Source organism: Sphaeramia orbicularis, chromosome 19 (genome assembly GCF_902148855.1).
Source record: "Sphaeramia orbicularis chromosome 19, fSphaOr1.1, whole genome shotgun sequence".
In the NCBI taxonomy this organism is placed as follows: Eukaryota; Metazoa; Chordata; class Actinopteri; order Kurtiformes; family Apogonidae; genus Sphaeramia; species Sphaeramia orbicularis.
Genome location: NC_043975.1, coordinates 6,334,331 through 6,353,765, shown reverse-complemented (window position 1 = coordinate 6,353,765; position 19,435 = coordinate 6,334,331). Strand labels below are relative to the sequence as shown.

Genomic DNA, 19,435 nt, shown 5'->3' with positions numbered 1-19,435 from the left:
CAAATCCCACACATGCTGCATTTGGAATGAGGTTTATTTGACTTATATTAAATTCACTATGTTGCCTCAATGTACAGTCGCGGAAAAAATTATTAGACCACCCTTTTTTTCTTCAATTTCTTGTTCATTTTAACGAATGGTACAAATAAAGGTACATTTGTTCAGACAAATATAATGATAGCAACAAAAATAGCTCATAGTAGTTTAATTTCAGAGCTGATATCTATCCATTTTCCATGTTTTCTTGATAATAACCAAAATCACTTCAGTTCTTACATCAATAGCTATGGCATTATACTGCCAAAAACAGTGCTTTTAGGCATTCCATGTTTTCTTTTCTGTCTGTTTTAGTCACATGACACACAGGAGTTAGTACTTGATTGCATAACCAATGTTTTTGATGACTTTTGGTGGTCTAATCATTTTTTCCACAACTGTAGAGTATTAGAATATTTCACTGCATGTAATGTAGTCATTGTAACGGTGAGAGGATCAAGATTTAGGGCCCCTTCGGTACTTTAGGGTCTAGATATTTTACGATTATTATGAGGAGAACAAAATCTCAAGTTTTTCTAAGTAATTCACAGGTCAATTTCAGGGCGGCTCTGCCATAAATGTAAATCTGAAGCTACTGCTGCCAAAGGCCAGTTATTTAATCATAGACGTGTCTTACTTTTTTCACCTTAGATCAAGATCAGACATTATTCATTACTTTTTATGACAAATTAATGCAGAGAGCCTGTTAATTGTAAAGGTCACGTCCTACTTTGTGTCACTGTGCAGCCTACTAGAGCACTGCAGGAAGCACAAGTACCTGTCCAAGACGGGCGAGAACTTTGTCACCCTGGTGGTACGTCTGCTGGAGAGGCTGCTGGACTACAGGACCATCATGCACGATGAGAACAAGGAAAACCGCATGAGCTGCACCGTCAACGTGCTGGTAAGATGAAAGTTTACTCATGAGCAGAATGCATTTTCCAAACTTCGGGTTGGAACCTAAAACAGGGCTTGGAGCTGTTTTATTTGGTCAGGAAAAGGAAAATATGTAGCGACAACACGATATGTAAATTAATTTCCCTTAGTAGAACAGATGCTAAGTGTTCTGTGGAAGAGTTAATGAATGATAACATCACCAAAGCCATGTGGAATGTGAGGCCAAAACAACAAGTTGGATATGATATAAAATATACAACAAGAAAAAACAACAGAACAAATCGGATATGACATAAAATACACAAGAAAATAAAACGTAAATTGGATGCGACAAAATACATAAGAAAAATTTTTTAAAAACCCCTATGTAACAAGTACGATATGACATAAAATACACAAGAAAAAAAAAAACATAAGTTGGATACGACAAAATACACAAGAAAAAAACAACAACTATGTAACAAGTTGGATATGACATAAAATACACAAGAAAAAACAATATAACAAGTTGGATATGACATAAAATACACACACACAAAAAAAAACAGCATAAGAAGTTGGATATGACAAAATACACAAGAAAAGATTAAAAAAACCTTATGTAACAAGTTAGATTTGACATAGAATGCACAAGAAAAAAAAGAAATGTAGTAAGTTGGATATGACATAAAAGATGCAACAAGCCAAAAAATTATGCTACAAGATGGAGATGACATAAGACAAAAATTATGTTCAAAAATTTAACATGATAAAGATGCAACAAGACAAAAACAGCATCGTATGGTACACATAAAATAAAGATGCAACACAAATATAATGTGATGGAGATGACACAAAAAACAGGAGCCAAAAATCATGTCATGATATAAAAGACACAAGACAAAAGCGAAACAACAAAACAAAAATGACAAGATCAGCGAGACATAAAAGATGCTTGAACACAATTGACGTAACGTAAAAAAGACGCTACAACACAAAATGTTGCAATAAAATAAGCAATGTAGATTCACCTCACAACAAAACTGGTTTAATAAGGTGGACGTGGTATAAAAGACAGAACTTGACGAAACTGACACAACAAAACAAAATTGGTGTAAGAAAATTGGTGTGTATAAGAAAGGCTCAAAAATGAGGACACAATAGAAATATGACATTAAATTGGCTTCAGGACAAAAATGACAAAAGAGAAATATGACATAAAAGACACAAGACAAAATCAACATAAAAGACTAGATGGAAATGACATAAAAGTTGAAAAAAATCAGGAAAAAAAACTGATCTTGACGTTGAAACATGACTTTGTAAGGCGATTCATGTCATATTTTACTAGTGTGGACACCCCACATCCCCCTTTTTACCTCAAATCCACTCAGATCCAACAGAATCAACACAAAATCACCTCAAGTCCCAGATGTAACCAACAGGTGAATATATAAGTGACTCCAGCTTTATCCATCATAGGATAATATCTCACCCGGACACTGTTTACAGCTCATTGTGGGAAGTGGAGGGACCATAATGACATGTGACATGCACACAGACCGGAAAACAATGGCCGCCGCCGCCGCCCGTCACAATGTATTAAGATATTATCGCAGAAGAGCTCACCTGGGAAGCTTCTCTTATGTGAAATGACATTTCATCTGGGAGCAGTGAAATGTCACATTCCCCTCTTGTGACTGCTGCCATTGGAGAAGAATGCAGCCCCGTGGCCTATATTCAGCGCCGAGTCGGACTCATGTTCTCTCACTGCTTTTTCAGCTCGTCTAAAGTGTGAGATTGAAGTTTAAGGCTTTAGAGCAGTCTGCCAGCCTGACATTGTCATTCTAAACTCAGCCAATTTCCCTTCGTTTAGTCTGACGTGAGCCCGCTGAAAGCCAGAGGAATCCACATTTTACAATATCTGTAGTTTAGAAAATTAATTTATGATTCTGATGAAATAATATCAGTTTGTTCTTGCATCAGAACTATGACAAGTGAAGTCTTCTAAGGATTCGACAGGTTTTTTTTAAGTCCAGAATTTAGTTCATGCTGTTTCTATTAGTTTTTTTTTTGTTTTGTTTTTTGAATATTAAGAACATTAATACTACCATGAAGATCAATTATGGGTCCTTGAATGTTTTTTTTGCAATTAATTTGCATGCCATTACTTTTTTGTTGTTGTTTATGTTAGAGGTAGACCAATATATCGGCCGGTCAATATATTGGGCCAATATATTAATGTTTTTCAATATCGCCCATCGGCCTTAATTTTTTTATTTTTTATTTTTTTGAAAGCTGATATTTGATCAGTAGTAGAAATGTTACAAGATATTTGATCAGGCACCTATGTGGGCAGCACTTGAAGTTCAATAAATGTTAAAAGAGTACTATGTCTGTGTGTATTAATAATTTCATTTATATTGCTGCATAAAAATCTTAATTAGCAGAGTGTTTCAATTGTATTTTACGGTCACTGTGCTTTTAAAAAAAAAAAAGGCCTTAAATAGAAGCCTCAATTATTGGATGTAGATATCAGCCATCAGCTGACCAAATTTTTTTTTAATCGGCATCAGCCTTAGAAAAGTCCATATCGGTCAGCCTCTAGTTTATGGTGGATTTTCACGCAGAATGTCAATCTTATGCAGTGGCAAAGTGGAATTTTATTTTTTGAAAAAGTATTTTAATTTTAATTTTATTTTTTTTTTGGCCAAAGTATTTCATACTTTCATGTCATTTATTTCTCAGGCTCCCTACATAAATAAATTAAGGGGGGGGAAAAATAGAAAATAAATACACTGGGCTAGTGGTTAATCTTAATTTGTCATGTGAGCTCCTTATCAGCAGGATCATTCATTAAATAAAATAAGTACCAGGGCTTTCAAAACCTCTCTACACAGCTATCATTCACTTTAAATGACCCATTTATTAGAATAATTTGGGTATTTTACAAATGCTATTGCGCTAGCCTGTGGATTTGTAGCATTAATGTCACCACTGAGTTTATTTCAGTTCATTTATAGCAATACTTTAGTGTCTATCCATACTTGGTTTTAGTCTAAGTTTCATATTATTTTGTTTCTTTTGAAGAAATAGTGATTTATACTGAGTCCATCTGTTGTTGGTCTAGATCCTGAACTCTGACGTGCACCGAGTCTGATTTACACAGTTGTATTAGAGTTGTGCTACTGTGAAAATGTTATTGATTCATTATTAAAGTCAGACGGGGCAAAACAAACAACCACAATCTCTGTAATTAATAAAAACAGTGGAGCTGTATGTACAGGAAAAAGTCAATGTGTTTATTTACTTCATTCAGACTTTATCAAAATTACACAAAAATGCTGAGTTTCTTGTCAGATTCAACAACAAAAAGAATCTCACACGGACTAAACCTCCTGAAATTCAGAGAACGAGAGGAAAACTTCACCTCAAAACATCATCATATTATACATTTACATATTAATTGAAGAAAAACTATTTAAAAGTCTTTTGAGACCTTTTGAATGTTTCAAGTTACCATTTTTAATCATCACAGTAACACAACTCTATTATTTCTAATGTCACCTTCACTGAAAACTTCTCCTTTTATTTCCACCAGAACTTTTACAAAGAGATAGACCGAGAAGAGATGTACATCAGGTAAGACCCCTCATATCCTTCTATCATTTCTCTTTTTTGCCAGATGTTCAGTCCTATCCTACGTTAATATTTTCGGGTACAGTACAAACCTCTGGAGCCTGTGATACTACATTCAGTTGTGTTTAACCCATAAAGACTCAAACAGCGTCTACTGATCTAAAAGGTTTAATAACTTCTGATCCATTAATCCCATCAATACATGTAAATAACTGGTGTAAAATGCAGTTTTTTATCTTTTCATGGTCATCAGATATAACCCATTTGGATGTTCAGAGGCTCCATAGTTACCATGGAAACACAGTCATCTTCTACAACACTGAATCACCAGTAAAAACCATGGAGTTTGACAAATGACTGTGGATGGAAACACTTGTTTTTGTGTTTAGTTAATGGTAGATTTTACTGAAAAAGTCACTTTTTCTTCAGTTTTCTCTATTTCAGATATAATATCTTTGAACTTTAATCTGATTTTTTATGAACATGTACATGATCAGTAAATTAAATACAAGAAAATGCTTCATTTTCACTGAAAACTCGCAAAATATAGAGAATAATATTGCAATAAATGGTGATAAATCAGTTTAGAAAGGTTAAATAGGGAGAAAAAATCATTTTGGAAGTGCCACAAATGTCACACTGGGGCTTTATGGGTTAAGGAAGGTTAAATATAGAGAGAAAATATTTTGCAACTGCCACAAAAGCAGCACTGGGTCTTTATGGGTTAAACATCTCAGTAAAAACATGATGCAGATTTCGCCCCCGGTGGCATCTGAGTCAGAGCAGAATATTCCATTTAGTTAAAGTGCGTTTCCAATCGGAGGTTTCTATGTGTCAGGAAGCATCAGTCTAGTGGAGTTAACTTTCTGTGTTGTTAAAGTGTGAGCGGCCCACCCAGATATGACCCATAAATCATTGCTGTTTCCTGCCAGGTACCTGTACAAGCTGTGCGACCTCCACAAAGAGTGCGACAACTACACTGAGGCGGCCTACACTCTGCTGCTGCACGCCAAACTGCTCAAGGTACGCCAACTCAACACAGGTTACGAGGCGCTCATGAACTTTTAAACAGTCTACAGTGAAGTAACAAATCTCCTGAAAGCCAGTGTTTGACAGGTATCTCTTAACCTTTGGCACCAAACAAGTGTGAATCTGCAGATTTGAATATGTGCAGGATGAGGAGGTGCAGGACTTCCTTCCTCTAATCCCACCGTGGCAGGAGTCGACTCCCAAGAGAGCCAAGTTGCTGAGCAGAATCTTTCTTTTTTTGTTGTTGGTTTTTTTTTTTTTGCCTTGCTCAGCTGATCCAGATCTCAGCCAGTATTTGATCTTTCCTGAAAGAAGCTGAGACATACTTTTAAGCACAGGCCAGAGATGCTTCACCCTGGCTGTACTTCAGAACAACGGTCAACTTCTCAGTCGTCCTCATCAGCTGGGAAAGGAGGATGCTTTACCTCGCATGACACCTCTAGTTTAACATGAGAGAAGTTTACTGCAATGAAATCTCAAATTAGAATCATTAATATTCAAGCATTTTCCTTAAATTCTTCAAATCACATGTGGTGTCATTTTACTTGTGGTTTGACAGGATTTTGTGCATCTTTTGATATTTACAATTTTAGGGGTAGACTTATGACATATCTGTATTCACGAAAATATGAATGAATAAATAAATGAAATATTTATTTTTAACATAAATAGCGATAAATATAAATACATTTTTAGAATTTCTATACTGTGTTCAAACTGAAGGAGGCTGAAACAAGTTTATTCGTTTGTACATCTTAATTAACTCATTACAGTAAAACGCACATATTATATTATATTATATTATATTATAGTATATGCAAAATATTGTTTAGATTAGTACAACATATAGTCTACATACATATATTTATATAAATCAACTTAATTATCATATATATGATTACACATAATAATCCACTATATATTTGATAAGTATCAAACTTATAGAAATACAATATACAATCTGCTATAATTTCTAATTATTTTCAATATTCTTTATAATTTATACTACATATCAATGGCCAGAATACAAAACCTCCTATCTGAAAAAATCACTTTTTTCAGGAAACAAAAAAAAAAAAACGTTTATTTTTATTATAGTATGGTCTTTGTTAAAGATATCCGAGCATATTCTACTGTTCTCAGACTCTCTTTCTATGTTATGTGTTAACAATATCATCCTTGTTCTCACCATTTAATGTGAAAACTCCAGATCTAAAAATTGGCAGATAGGAGGTTTTGTTTTTTGGCCATCAAATTATGCCCAACTCCATTGGGTTCTTATACAACTCACAACCTATATTAGTTTACATAAATATACTATGTAAATATGCCCAAATGTGTATTCTACTGTGTATCAGCTAAGACATCTATACTGCATTCAATCCCACCTTAATGTGCTGTCCCAGTAGAGATCATGTGCAATTAAAAATAAATCCTTCTTTATGATTTATTGCACTTTTTAGCAGTTTATTTAGTCTTAATAATTTTGTAGTAATTGCTTTATAGATGCATAGCGAATTGAAATGCTCCAAAAAATGGCACTACAGCAAAAATATAAAGGTATGCCGTGGCTGATTTGTTCTCTGGCAGGTCATAAAGGGTTAAATGCTAGCTTACTGACTCAGTAAAATGCTAAACTACATCATTTTACATCTTGTTAGTGGACGCTTTTAACTACAACCCTGAAAGCAAAGTTCAGATCTTCTATTTGACCTGAGATCTGATTATCGGAGGAAAAACTTCACAGGTGGACCCCAACAGGACCAGAATAAGTCCTTGGGGAAAAAAATTACACTAGTTTTAAAGACGATAGGGGTAGAGGGGCTTTTTAAAGCAGCATGTAGTGACCATCGACGGTATTACAACTTTAAGATATTTCTGTATTTGCGTTATTTTGTGGCCAAGGTTCTTTGATTTGTCCATGGAAATTAATTGGAATGAATACTTTTGTGCACCTTGGCTCTGTTATTTTTCATGAGTATTTAATACCTGAACCTCAGAGCTTTAATCGCTTTAATTAAATTCCTTCATAGTCTTCATGACGCATGCTTAGTATTAATCTGAACAGACATGGTTGCAGACTGCACCTTTTGTGGCTGGCAGAGGCCACGTCTAGCTTATATTCCGCCCTAAATTTGGAGTTGTTCCTCTCTGCCTTTTATCCAAAATGCATGCACCCAACATCTCCTGTGCATTTGCATAAATAGCTGGCTGCTTCATCCTTTGTACAGGTCCCAACAGGGGAGATCTGGCTGGGACTGAATCGCATTTTTCTCACAGTAGCATTTGCTGCTTGTTTCAGTTATTATTATAACTTTGTTTTTCTGTCTCCGAGCAGCCGTGGTGGTCTGATCGTCGCTTTTTCTCAGAGCGAGAACACAGGATTTACTGTTACCTTCTGAAATTTGGTTAATTGTGTTTCACCGAATCCTTGATAAACCCTCCATTCTCCTCAGTCGTCTTTGAAGGCAGCGTCTTTTCTCTGGCCATATACTGGAGCCTGTAAACGAGCCTCACTGTGAATAATGGATGCATTAATCTGCACACAACTGCATTAATTATTTTACAGAGAAATGTAAGTGAGACCTCGATGGAATAGCTACGCACAATAACAAAAGTTGATAAATTCGCAGCACTTTGTGTATTGTCGGAGATGTATCAGCACTTAAGCTCTGTCGATGGCAGGTCACTGGCCATTCATGAATGAATGGAGATCCTTTTTACCATGTAAATGCTGCAGTCCAGCTGGAAAAAAAAAATCAATAACCTGAGCAAAAAGCCTCCCAGCATCCCTCTTCATGCCCTGGCAACAATGTGCAGAGCAATTACTTTTTCACCCATCTCCAGCGCAGCGTATGCAAATTTCCTGTCTTTGCTATTCAAATGCGGCCCTCAGACAGACTCGGTCCGATTTCCTCAAAGATCTGGCCACCTCAGGTTATTCACAACATTACAGAATGCCAATTAAACCTTGGGCAGTAATGAATCAGCCCTGGCAGCCTGGATGGGATTATGCTTCCTCAACAGAGAGGCCAATCAGATTGTCCATCTCGCTGTTAGCCAAGCTGCTGTAGTCTGTCAGAAACCTTATTATTCTCCCTGCGGGGTTTAGAAAGGCATGATGAAGTCAGCACAAAGGTTCCTCCATAATCTTGTTGGTGTTTTAGAAATTAGGCAGAATTTGTAATGAATGAGATTACACTGTTCCATGTGCCAGTTTTATTTTATTTTTTCACATTCTGTTTATATTACAGGGGACAATGTACTATAATGAATGATTGAATTGAGTAAAAAATTTAAAATAATGCAGAAAATGAACAAAATGAAGATAATGTTCAGGAAAATGAACAAAAGTGAATCAAATAATGAAAAAATTGAAGGAAATAATTGTCAAAATGAGCAAAAATTAAGAAAATATGCAAAATAATGAACAAAAATGAATATATGAATGAAAAATATACAGGAAAACATGGCATGTTTGTTTGTTAGGGAAAAAGTCAGAGGTCCAGTGATTTTCCAGCACATCACTAAACACAACAACAGGAAGTGATGTCATTTTACTTCTAGTTCAAAAGGATTTTATGCATTTTTTTTTTTTTTTTTTTTTTTTTTTTTTTTTTTTTACATTTACAGGGATGTGGCCATGATATTTCTGTTTTTGCAAAAATCTGTGGAAAAAAATATTGCATTATTTAGCAATTTAAGATAAGATAAGATAAAGGTTTATTTGCCGTTTTATGTTAGACCTAATTACTTTCTTAATTTTTATTCATTTTTAGAATAATGACAGAGTTCGGAGCTTGAAATAAATTGCCACATTTGCAGAAAAAGTAGCCCAATATTTCCACTCGTGTCATAGTGGAAGCGATCATACACAGCAAAGGGTTAAAGGCTAATCAGAGCATATTCTGTTGTGTTGAACTCAGGACACAGTTCCACTAAATCCATATTTGAGGACCAATCTAAAGCACCACTCAGCAGGTTCTGCCAGAATGTTCTGGTGTAGTGTTTTTTCCTGCGTTTTTGCTTTTAAGTTATTAATTAATGAATGCAGTCGACTGTGGAGCCTCCCTTGAGTGGATGAGCTAAAGTCTCTATTGTCAGAGTGAACGCTACATCGGATAGACTCATCTGTGGTGAAGGAAAGCCACTCCTGACTCTGTTCTGCAAAGCATCCTGGCTCAGTGCAGCCTCCGAGGGCCTCAAAAAGTAAGATGTTAGCCTCTAAATCGGGGTCGTCACATCATCTGTGTCAGAGTTGGAGCTCCCTCCATCCTAGAAACAGCAATCCTGTCGTGTCATTGGAATTTTTGATGAAGTATGACAATATACTGCACTGAATCCTTTTCTTTTTTCTGGTACAATCAAGAATTTACAGCACTAGACACGGCTAAAAGCTATTTTTTTTCTGTGGTTTTTCAGCAGAAGCCACGTGAGATGTAGAAGTTGAACAGATAAAAGATAGCAATCATGTATATTCTGTCAAAACTAGAGAAAAATTGTGGGCTAATGCTTACTTATTCTGTTTTTGTCTGCTATACTGATAAGTAATTTGGGTAATATCAGAAAAGTATGAAGGGGAAAAACATATAAACACCTGTGACCAAAAGCATCTATTGATCTAAAATATTTAATAACCTCTGAACCATATTATATATGAATATATTGATTCATATGTCCATTTATGTTAAATTTACTGTATTTCGTTTTTTTTCTGTGATTAATAACCATTGATGGGTGCAGATGTATTTGACTTCTTGCTTTTATTGTTTTTTTAGTTCTTTTTTTTTTTTTTTTTTTACTTCAAAGTTTCAGACAAGTAAACAAATTAAACTAATCCTATCAATATAAGTAAATAATTGTAGTAAAATGCAATTTGTCATTCGCCAGTAAAATGTCATGGAGTTTGATAAATGACAGTGGTTGTAGATGCTTGTTGTAAATTCAGTTATTGATATATTTTGCTGAAAATTGACTTTTTCTTAAATTTTCTCTGTTTTAATATAATAACCTTTGAATTTACTTCGAGCTTTTATGAACATCTACATGATCAGTGTATGAAATATAGGAAAATACATGATTTTCACAGAAAAAATGCCAAATATTAAGGATAATATCAATAAATGCTAACAAATGAAAGGTTAAATGTAGAGGAAAAGTTAATTTAAAAGTTATATACACACTACCAGGCAAAAGTTTGGACTCACCTGTTTTTTCTTTATTTTTATGACTATTTCCATTGTAGAGTCTCACTGAAGGCATCAAAACTATGAATAAACACATATGGAATTATGTAGTTTAAAAAGGTGTGACAAAACTCAAAGCATGTTTTATATTTTAGATTCTTCAAAATAGCCACATTTTGCTTTTATTACTGGTTTGTGCACTCTTGGCATTCTCTCGATGAGCTTCATGAGGTAATCACCTGAAATGTTTTCCAAAAGTCTGGAAGGAGTTCCAAATGATGCTGAGCACTTGTTGGCCATCTGTGGTCCATCTCATGTCATTTAAATAAGAAAGTGAGTCCAAACTTTTGCCTGGTAGTGTAGTTCTAGTTGTAAGTGTTAAATGAATAGAATGTAAAAAATTATATTTTATGACAACAGGTTTTAACAACTGATGTGGGGACAATATGCCAGTGTATCCTTAATTGAAATTTCCCCATGGTGGGATAAATAAAGTTTTATCTTGTCTTATCAGACCTTACCTTATATTTTATCTTCTCTTATAGCTTATCTTACCTTACCTTATCTTACCTTACCTTACCCCTTATTTTATTTTATCTTATCTTATCTTACCTTATCTTATACCTTATATCTTATCTTACCTTATACCTTTGTAATGGCAAAATTACTTATATCCATATATATTTCATATATTTCATATACAGGTATTTCAGATATATTCATGTCACTGTGTATTATAGAGCAGTTTGGACCTCTTTTGTGTTGTGTCCAGAGTGGAAGGCCAAACCAACATTTCTCACAGGGGTCTTATCTCTCAGTTCCTGACACTAACCAAAACACTTTCCACACGTCATAATTTTCTCATGGGAGACAGAAGACTACAGGGTGATTTGTATTTTTGGGTTCAGACCATCTCAGTCTATTGTCTGAGTGATATCTCTTTGGAGCTCCATAGGGAGCTCCAAATAAAGGGATTTCTTTGACACTGAACGTTTGAACTTATCCTTCTTTATTATAGACGAATTAGTAGAGTAATATTTTTTTTCCATAACACCTTGTATCTTATCTTATCTTATCTTATAACCAAAAAAAGGACCTTTAATAGACATATCAAACCACCATATAAAAACAAACACCAGTAAAAACAGGGAGCAAACAATCAGAAATCCCAACACGATTAAAAACACACACTTCATCAGCACCAGTGATGGCGTGTCATCAGTCGTCGGCTCGTTTTGTTTATGAACAACAAGTATAAGTGATGCTTCTCTGCTCCCACGGCTCCACTCCACTCCGCTGGACCGGCCTCCAGTGAGCTGTGGCACTAAAGAAAGCTGTGGGGAGTCTCACGCCAAGTCCTGTTACAGCAAATACTGTCTACAGAAGGCTATTGATACACACTCTGAACCATTCAATAGGTATCGACTGGGGTTTCATTGCCCATGTCTCACCCTGCCAGAGTTCAGGGCGGGTTTAAGAAGAATTACACATCACTCTCAACCATTTGCATTGGCTATAACTCAGTGATTGATTTCTTGTCACCTGTTCGCCTTATGCTCCGTATTGAATTGCACAGCGATGACCCTGCTGCTTTTTGTCCTCGGTAGTGGTCGGACGAGCCGTGTGCAGCCCACCTGACCCAGAGGGACGGCTACCAGGCCACCACTCAGGGCCAGCTGAAGGACCAGCTCTACCAGCAGATTATCAATTACTTCGACAAGGGCAAGGTAAAAACACACTCCGATGTAAGCGCACACAGTGGGATGATTGGGCATAATCATGATAAACCCTGGGCTCTGCCGTTGGTGCTATTTTTGGAGGCGGTTATCGCTGTTGAATACCTCTCCGAACAAAAGTTTTAGATTCATTTCTCACAGAATGGGGGATTCTAAATGACTCTCTTCTTTTACCTGATTGTCTGTGCATATTAGGCCACGCAGGTATTAATGTGACTCTTTTGTATTGTCCTCTTTGCTCTTTATGAAATATGCACGAATAATGGCGTCTTTTCATAACGCCGCCCCATGATATGCATTATTTCTACGGACAAATGTAATACAAAAATGTACTTTCTTGGTGTCTAGATATTGTGCTTTTTTTTCTTATTTCTTTTTTCTTGCTAAACCTGACTTCTTACACACCACAGGCTGCACTTGGCGTCTTCTAAAGCTCAGTCTTTGTTGGTGTGTTTGGACCAGAAATGAGTTTTCTTAAGGGGATGAAAAAAGTGTTGAAAACAGAACAGGTAGAAACTAACCCTAGTCTTAACCCTTATGTCCTCCTCAAATTGACTACCCTCTGGTTAGCTTTCAAAAAAGAAAAAAAAAAAAAAACTCTCACAATGCTCAAAACTACCAAACATTCAACAATTTATAGGATTTTAACCATTTAAATAGCTGATTAATTATTTCAATTCTCCATGATTTATTACAACAACAAAAAAACACAAAAAAGGTAGTATTTTTCATATAAGTCAGTGCTCCACACAAGTGGAATGCACTACCTTTAACTCTATGCAGCGGTGAGTCCATTGACTCCATTAAGAAAGAGCTCAGTGATTGGGGACCAAGAATGGGAACAATTGTGTGAAAATGGACGCAAACTGACAAGCAGCCCAACATGGAAAGAGTTTATTTGGAAAGTGAACATTAGATATTTTAAAACCCCATTTATTATTTCTAAGTTTGACAAAACTAAAACAAATTTATGCTGGAGACATTGTGGACAAATTGGAGATCACACACACATTTCTTGGGATTGTCCAAAACTTAAATCTTTCTGGGAGGGAATTAGGGGGGAACTTTCTAAAATACTACACACTTACATTGAATTTGACCCACTGATTTTTATCTTTGGAGTGCTCCCTGTTAATTTCCTAAATAAGGATAAAGAATATCTTTTGAAAATTCTTGTCTTGGTAGCAAAAAAAATGATAACTGTATCCTGGTATAAACCACTTCCTCCAACAATAAATCAGTGGAAGGAAAGAATTGTGAGGGTCTATACAATGGAAAAAATAACAGCAAACCTAAACCTTACCACTGATTTGTTCAAGAAGAGGTGGAATCCTTTGATAATCCATTTGGATTTGATATTGTAGCATTTGAGAGTCTGATGCTGGGGGGATATTATTTGTATTTTTATGTAATTATTAAAATAATTGTAGGCAGGTATATTAGGTATAGAAATAAGACCTTGTAACAGTACACTGATTTGAGGTACCAGTTTGTCGAGAAGTTATGTTTATTTGTTCATTTATTTTGTTCTTTTTATGTTATAAAAGATATGTAGCTTTCTACATTAACAATATGTAAGAATTGTACATATTGTAAAGCTTGAAATATAAATATGAATAAAATTTTGTTCAAAAAAAAAAAAAAAGAAGGAGCTCAGAAGGTATCTTTTCAGGCAGGCGTTTAGCCCGAGTTGATGTTTTGTCTTTTTTGGGCTTATGTTAGTGTCTGTTTCTCTGTAGTATTGTCTTGTTTTTGTCCTGGTGTATATATGACATTTTATTTATCGTATTCTAAGCTTTTATTAACATTTTATTTTAAACTGTAAAGCACTTTGTGATTTTATCTGTGAAAAGTGCTATAAAACTAAAATTTACTTACTTACTATAATAAATTGTAGGGGGATGGGACATTGGTTGTGATTAGATCCTTGGGTATGTCAAAGATTAGAGAGAAAATTGATTTGATTGCGATGTCGATGTATGCTGATTTCATAGCAGTTTTTTTGTGCGTGTACATTTTTGCCACCCAGGTAACTAGAGGGTGCAAAATGCATCATGGGAGTATAAAACACATGTAAGAGTAAAAGACACTGGATTTAAAAAAAAAAAAAAAAAAAAATCTAAAAAGTTCTTGTCAAATTTCATGCCAAAAGCTGCAACACAACCAAAATGATCAAAAAAAAAAAAAATTTTTTTTTTAATTTTTAAAAAAATGTACAGATGAGTGACATGTGGAGATGCTTCCCACTCTTTCCTTAACCCACTGGAGGTCAAAGGTCAAGTGGAGACTTTAAAATACCTGGACATTTGCATCCATTGTGATAACATCCACAAAAAGGCTCAACAGGGCCTCTTCCTGCTGAGAAAATTTGGTTTTAATGGTGAGCAGGAATATTTTAGCAGTCATTTATAAGTCACTCAGTCATGTCAACTCCTAATTCTAGATTGCTAAACTACTAAACTACTACTACTACTACTACTACTACTACTACTATTAAATCCTAGTAGACTGTTCAAAGTTCTGTACAAAGCTGGGTCACAACACAAATAGCAGGCTCCACACACTCCTCAGTTTCAGACCTTCACATTCAGTCAGATGGAAAGCCGGACCCTCCACATCCACATCCACTCCACACCTCATTTCCACTCCTCCCTTCAGATCATCATTTATAGAGCCCCTCCAACAAGGACAAACAGTAAAAAAAAAGAAAAAAAAAATCATTAATGTCGGCTGCCATCTAAGTTATTAACAAGTCTCTGGAAGGTCAAATGTTTTTAATTCATTCAGTAATGCTATTAATCCCTCTGTGTGTTGCTACATACTGTGTTCTATGTTTAACTTGCATTTATATTAAAATCCCCTGCTTTTCCACTGGATTATAAAGCTTCTGATTCTGAATTCTTTAGTGTCTGTCCGCACTAAAGTGTTACGTTTCAGTCGAGGTTGTGTGGCATTTTATTTATTTCATTTAGCCTTAAATTTATCCAGAAGGGTCCCTTTGAGATACAAGACCTCCTGGTCACAATGGCAGCAACTAATGGTTTAACATTAAAAACTCATTCATTTTGATACATTTTAAAATTCTGGTGGAAAAAGTTAGGCTGCCACAGTCTGGCAGGTATGTTTCCTTTCTTCAACGATGTAGATATTGGCAAAATATTGTAATAATTTCAGTCTAAAACTGCGCAAAAATGCAGTCAAAAAAAAAAATAGAGAAAGGGTTTGGTTGTATTTTGCCTATATTTTGCTAGAGGTCATTAAATTGTGATTTAGATCATGGATCAGGATTTTACCTTAAAAGATCCTTGTATTATTATTATTTTTTTTTTTTTTTTTTTTTAAGATAAATTATAGATTAGATTAGATTGGATTGGATGAGATGGGACAGGATTCGACTGAAATTAATTGATCCCTTGGGCAGAACCTTCAGGAAATTGATGTTCCAATAGCAACACAACACTGAATATATAGTATAAGAAATATTATAGACAATAGTAATACAATAACTATAAAAGAAAACTGAAATAAAAAAAAAAAAAACCCAGTAATGAAAAAAACAGGTAGTTGCACACTGGAAAAGTACTAGTAATAACAACGAATAATAATAATAATAATAATAATAATAATAATAATAATAATAATAGCTTTATTTATATAGCACCTTTTAAAAACAAAGTTTACAAAGGGCTTTTGACAGACAAGTAGAGGGCACAACAGCAGGATACAAGATGTAAGTAAAAACACTAAAACAGAAGCAACACAATAGGAGAGATGTGTACAACAATGCAGACACATGACACTTCGAATAAATTAAATGAATCAGAATAAAGAGGGCAGGGATAACGTAACATGATGCTGTCAAATCAATGCAAAAATAAAGGAGTGAGATAAAACATCATGTATGAGAATATAAACCAACAATCAAACAGGATAAGATTCAAATTTTTTAAAAAATTAAAAGGGACAAACATCACATAAAAGCAAGTCTATAAAAATGTGTTTTCAGAAGTGATTTAAAAGATATAACAGAGTAGTAATTATAAATAATAAGTTTAATCTAGACGCAGGAGTCTTATGTGCTGGAATTATCATGTCATTTGTTGTAACCGTTTTATACAAATAATCCAATATGTACAGTGATGTATAACCTGAGAATGGACCAAACAAACTCACAACACATTAGAACAACAGGATTTTGCTTCACTGGGTTCCATATCCAGCTCAAATGATGAACATACTTCACCAGACCACTTCAACTTACAATGAATGTTTATTTGTAAAATATAAAGAGAAACATATCGATTAATCTGCACCAATTGGACACTTTTCATACAGTCAGTATCTGCTGAACGAGGCTCTGATGGCTTTGACAGAAAATAACAGTAAAACTGGTAAAACTTCACCGTATGTTGACCTCTAGTAAAAGTCTTTTCGTGGAGAAGATGAAAACCTGGTGAAATAAGACTGGAGGAATCAAAAACTCAGGCCATGTTCATTAAAATCTACCCTGGACCAATTTCCCTCCAATCAAGTTCCTTAGCCCTGGGTGTTTTAATTCTTCTGAGGCCCCAGCGCTGCCTCCTATCTGGTCCAGCGAATGGAGACGGGAAAGGGGCCATCAACTATTTTTCCCTTCCACCATATACGGCCGTGCAATTAATTGAATCGCAACATCAGCCTGAGCAATTATAGAGTCGCAATAGGATGCAATTTCAGTGTCCAGATTTTGTAGGATTTAGAGTGATTGAATTGCAGAAGTGAAGAAAAGAGGGGAAAAAAGCATACAAAACTTCTAGTTATCTGTAGGTATTTTTGATTTGGTGACACTGAGCAGATGAAGGTACTGTGTAAAATATGCAAAGATTGCAACATGGGTCAGTTATTGCTTTTTTATTCCCCCTCCCGCCCCAGAGGACAGGGGTACATAGATACAGCATGATCCTCGGATATGTCAAGGACTAGAAACAAAATTGATTTGATTGGAATATTGATGTATGCTGATTTTATAGCAGTTTTTTGTGCATGTACATTTTTGCCATGGAGGTAACCAGAAGGTGCAAAATGCACCATGGGAGTATAAAACACATGTACGAGTAAAAGACACTGGATTTAAAAAAAACAAAAAAAAAAACAGCCAGCCTGCGAAACAGCCAAAATGATGCAAAAAAAAAAAAAAAAAAAATGTAATTTTTTTTCCCACAAATTTAAAAAAGCTTTTAAAAAGATTTAAAGTTATGACTCAAAATTAATCCCTGGGTAGGTAGGGCATCAGTGAGCAGGAGGGATGAGGTGTTGTGATCAGGCAGGATATTAGTAATCTCTGCTTACTTTGTCACTTGTTTTAATGCTTTTTTACTTTGTTGTGTATTTTTCCTGATAACCATATAAGTAGACAAGAACATTTGACATCGCAAATTACAGTTTTCAGTGTAATTGCAATCGTAATTGTGTAGCTCTACTGTTGTAATATGAAATAACCCCTGTTAGTATTGTGTTAATGTAGTGTGTAGCTAACCCTAACCAAAAAAGAAGAAATAGTAGGAGCAGCAGCAGCCCTAAGCTGTGAAAATGGATGTGTGTACACTCAGGTAATGATGTGGTACTATAGATTTTTTTTTTTTTTTTTTTTTTTTTTTTTAAAGGCTGGTTTCTTAGAATGTTTTGGACTTGAAACTAGAACTAGCACCAGGTTCACATTGATGAAAATAGGGTGTGACATCTTTTTTTAACCATGAAAGCAGACAAACGTCAAAATCACAATCGAACCACTGGCCATAATAATAATAATAATAATAATAATAATAATAATAAGAGTATAGAACTAGAAGCAGCAGCCAATTAAACTGACTGTAGAGTTTCTGTATAAATACATAAATACACACCTCTCTTGACACTGTTTGGAAACTGAGCTGTTGCATTTATCACTGTGTTCTCTACTGCCATGTTCAGATAGATTGAAATGGTCCCGATACTGTAGTTGTGTTCTATTTTCTAAAAGTTTTCCATGTAGCAGAGTGGAAAAGTAACAGCTCTCATTTACCAATGAATCTGATTCAGTGCATTTGTGTTCTTCCAGGTCAGATGATTGTCGCCAGTCTTTTCTGAGTTTCTCAGCAGGTGCGACTGCTGTGACGCTAGGTCCCATTCGCAATGAATACCATAACAGCATAAAAGCTTTCTCAGCTTTTGTATCTGTGAACACAGGGCCACTTTTTCCACAGGAATACAAATTGTTGTTTTATCGTGTAAGCTAAGCCTGAGTGGGTCAAATGTCATAGAAGAGCCGCTTTTGACTCTCTAGGCAGCTGTCAATCAGCACAATCTGGCCACAAGGAGGTCCAGCTGAGAAGACCTCAAAAGACACAAATATACAACAAATCAGTAGGTGGTAGTGGTTCTCAGAAAATCAGAATCAAAGTATTTATTAACCTCAGGGGGGGAATTTTTGTGTGTTACAGTTGCTCCATTCAAGTATAATCTAAAAAAAAAAAAAACAGGAAAGAAATTATCACTACAATAAAAAAAAAAACATCTATCTATCTATCTATCTATCTATCTATCTATCTATCTATCTATCTATCTGTCTGTATATACACACACACACACACACACACACACACATAGTTGTGGGAAAAAAATTATTAGACCACCCTTGTTTTCTTCAATTTTTGGTTCATTTTAATGCCTGGTACAACTAAAAGTACATTTGTTTGGACAAATATAATGATAACAACAAAAATAGCTCATAATAGTTTAATTTCAGAGCTGATATCTATCCATTTTCCATGGTTTTCTTGATAATAACCAAAATCACTTCCGTTCCTATGTCAATATCTATGGCATTGTACTGACAAAACAGTGCTTTTAGGCATTCCATGTTTTCTTTTCTGTCTGTTTTAGTCACATGATACACACAGGAGTTAGTACTGGATT

At 35.1% G+C, this 19,435-nt stretch overlaps 1 protein-coding gene across 3 annotated transcripts in view; it reads left to right on the top strand.

Annotated features, from left to right (window-relative positions):
• The window catches only part of dock1 (dedicator of cytokinesis 1), a 506,089-nt gene that overhangs the window by 408,257 nt on the left and 78,397 nt on the right, over positions 1-19,435 (top strand). For all 3 annotated transcript variants that reach the window (XM_030163232.1, XM_030163231.1, XM_030163230.1), the window contains 4 exons: positions 784-940; positions 4,514-4,554; positions 5,484-5,574; positions 12,374-12,493. In XM_030163232.1, the coding sequence (XP_030019092.1) occupies positions 784-940; positions 4,514-4,554; positions 5,484-5,574; positions 12,374-12,493 (409 nt within the window). The remainder of the gene's footprint in view (positions 1-783; positions 941-4,513; positions 4,555-5,483; positions 5,575-12,373; positions 12,494-19,435) is intronic.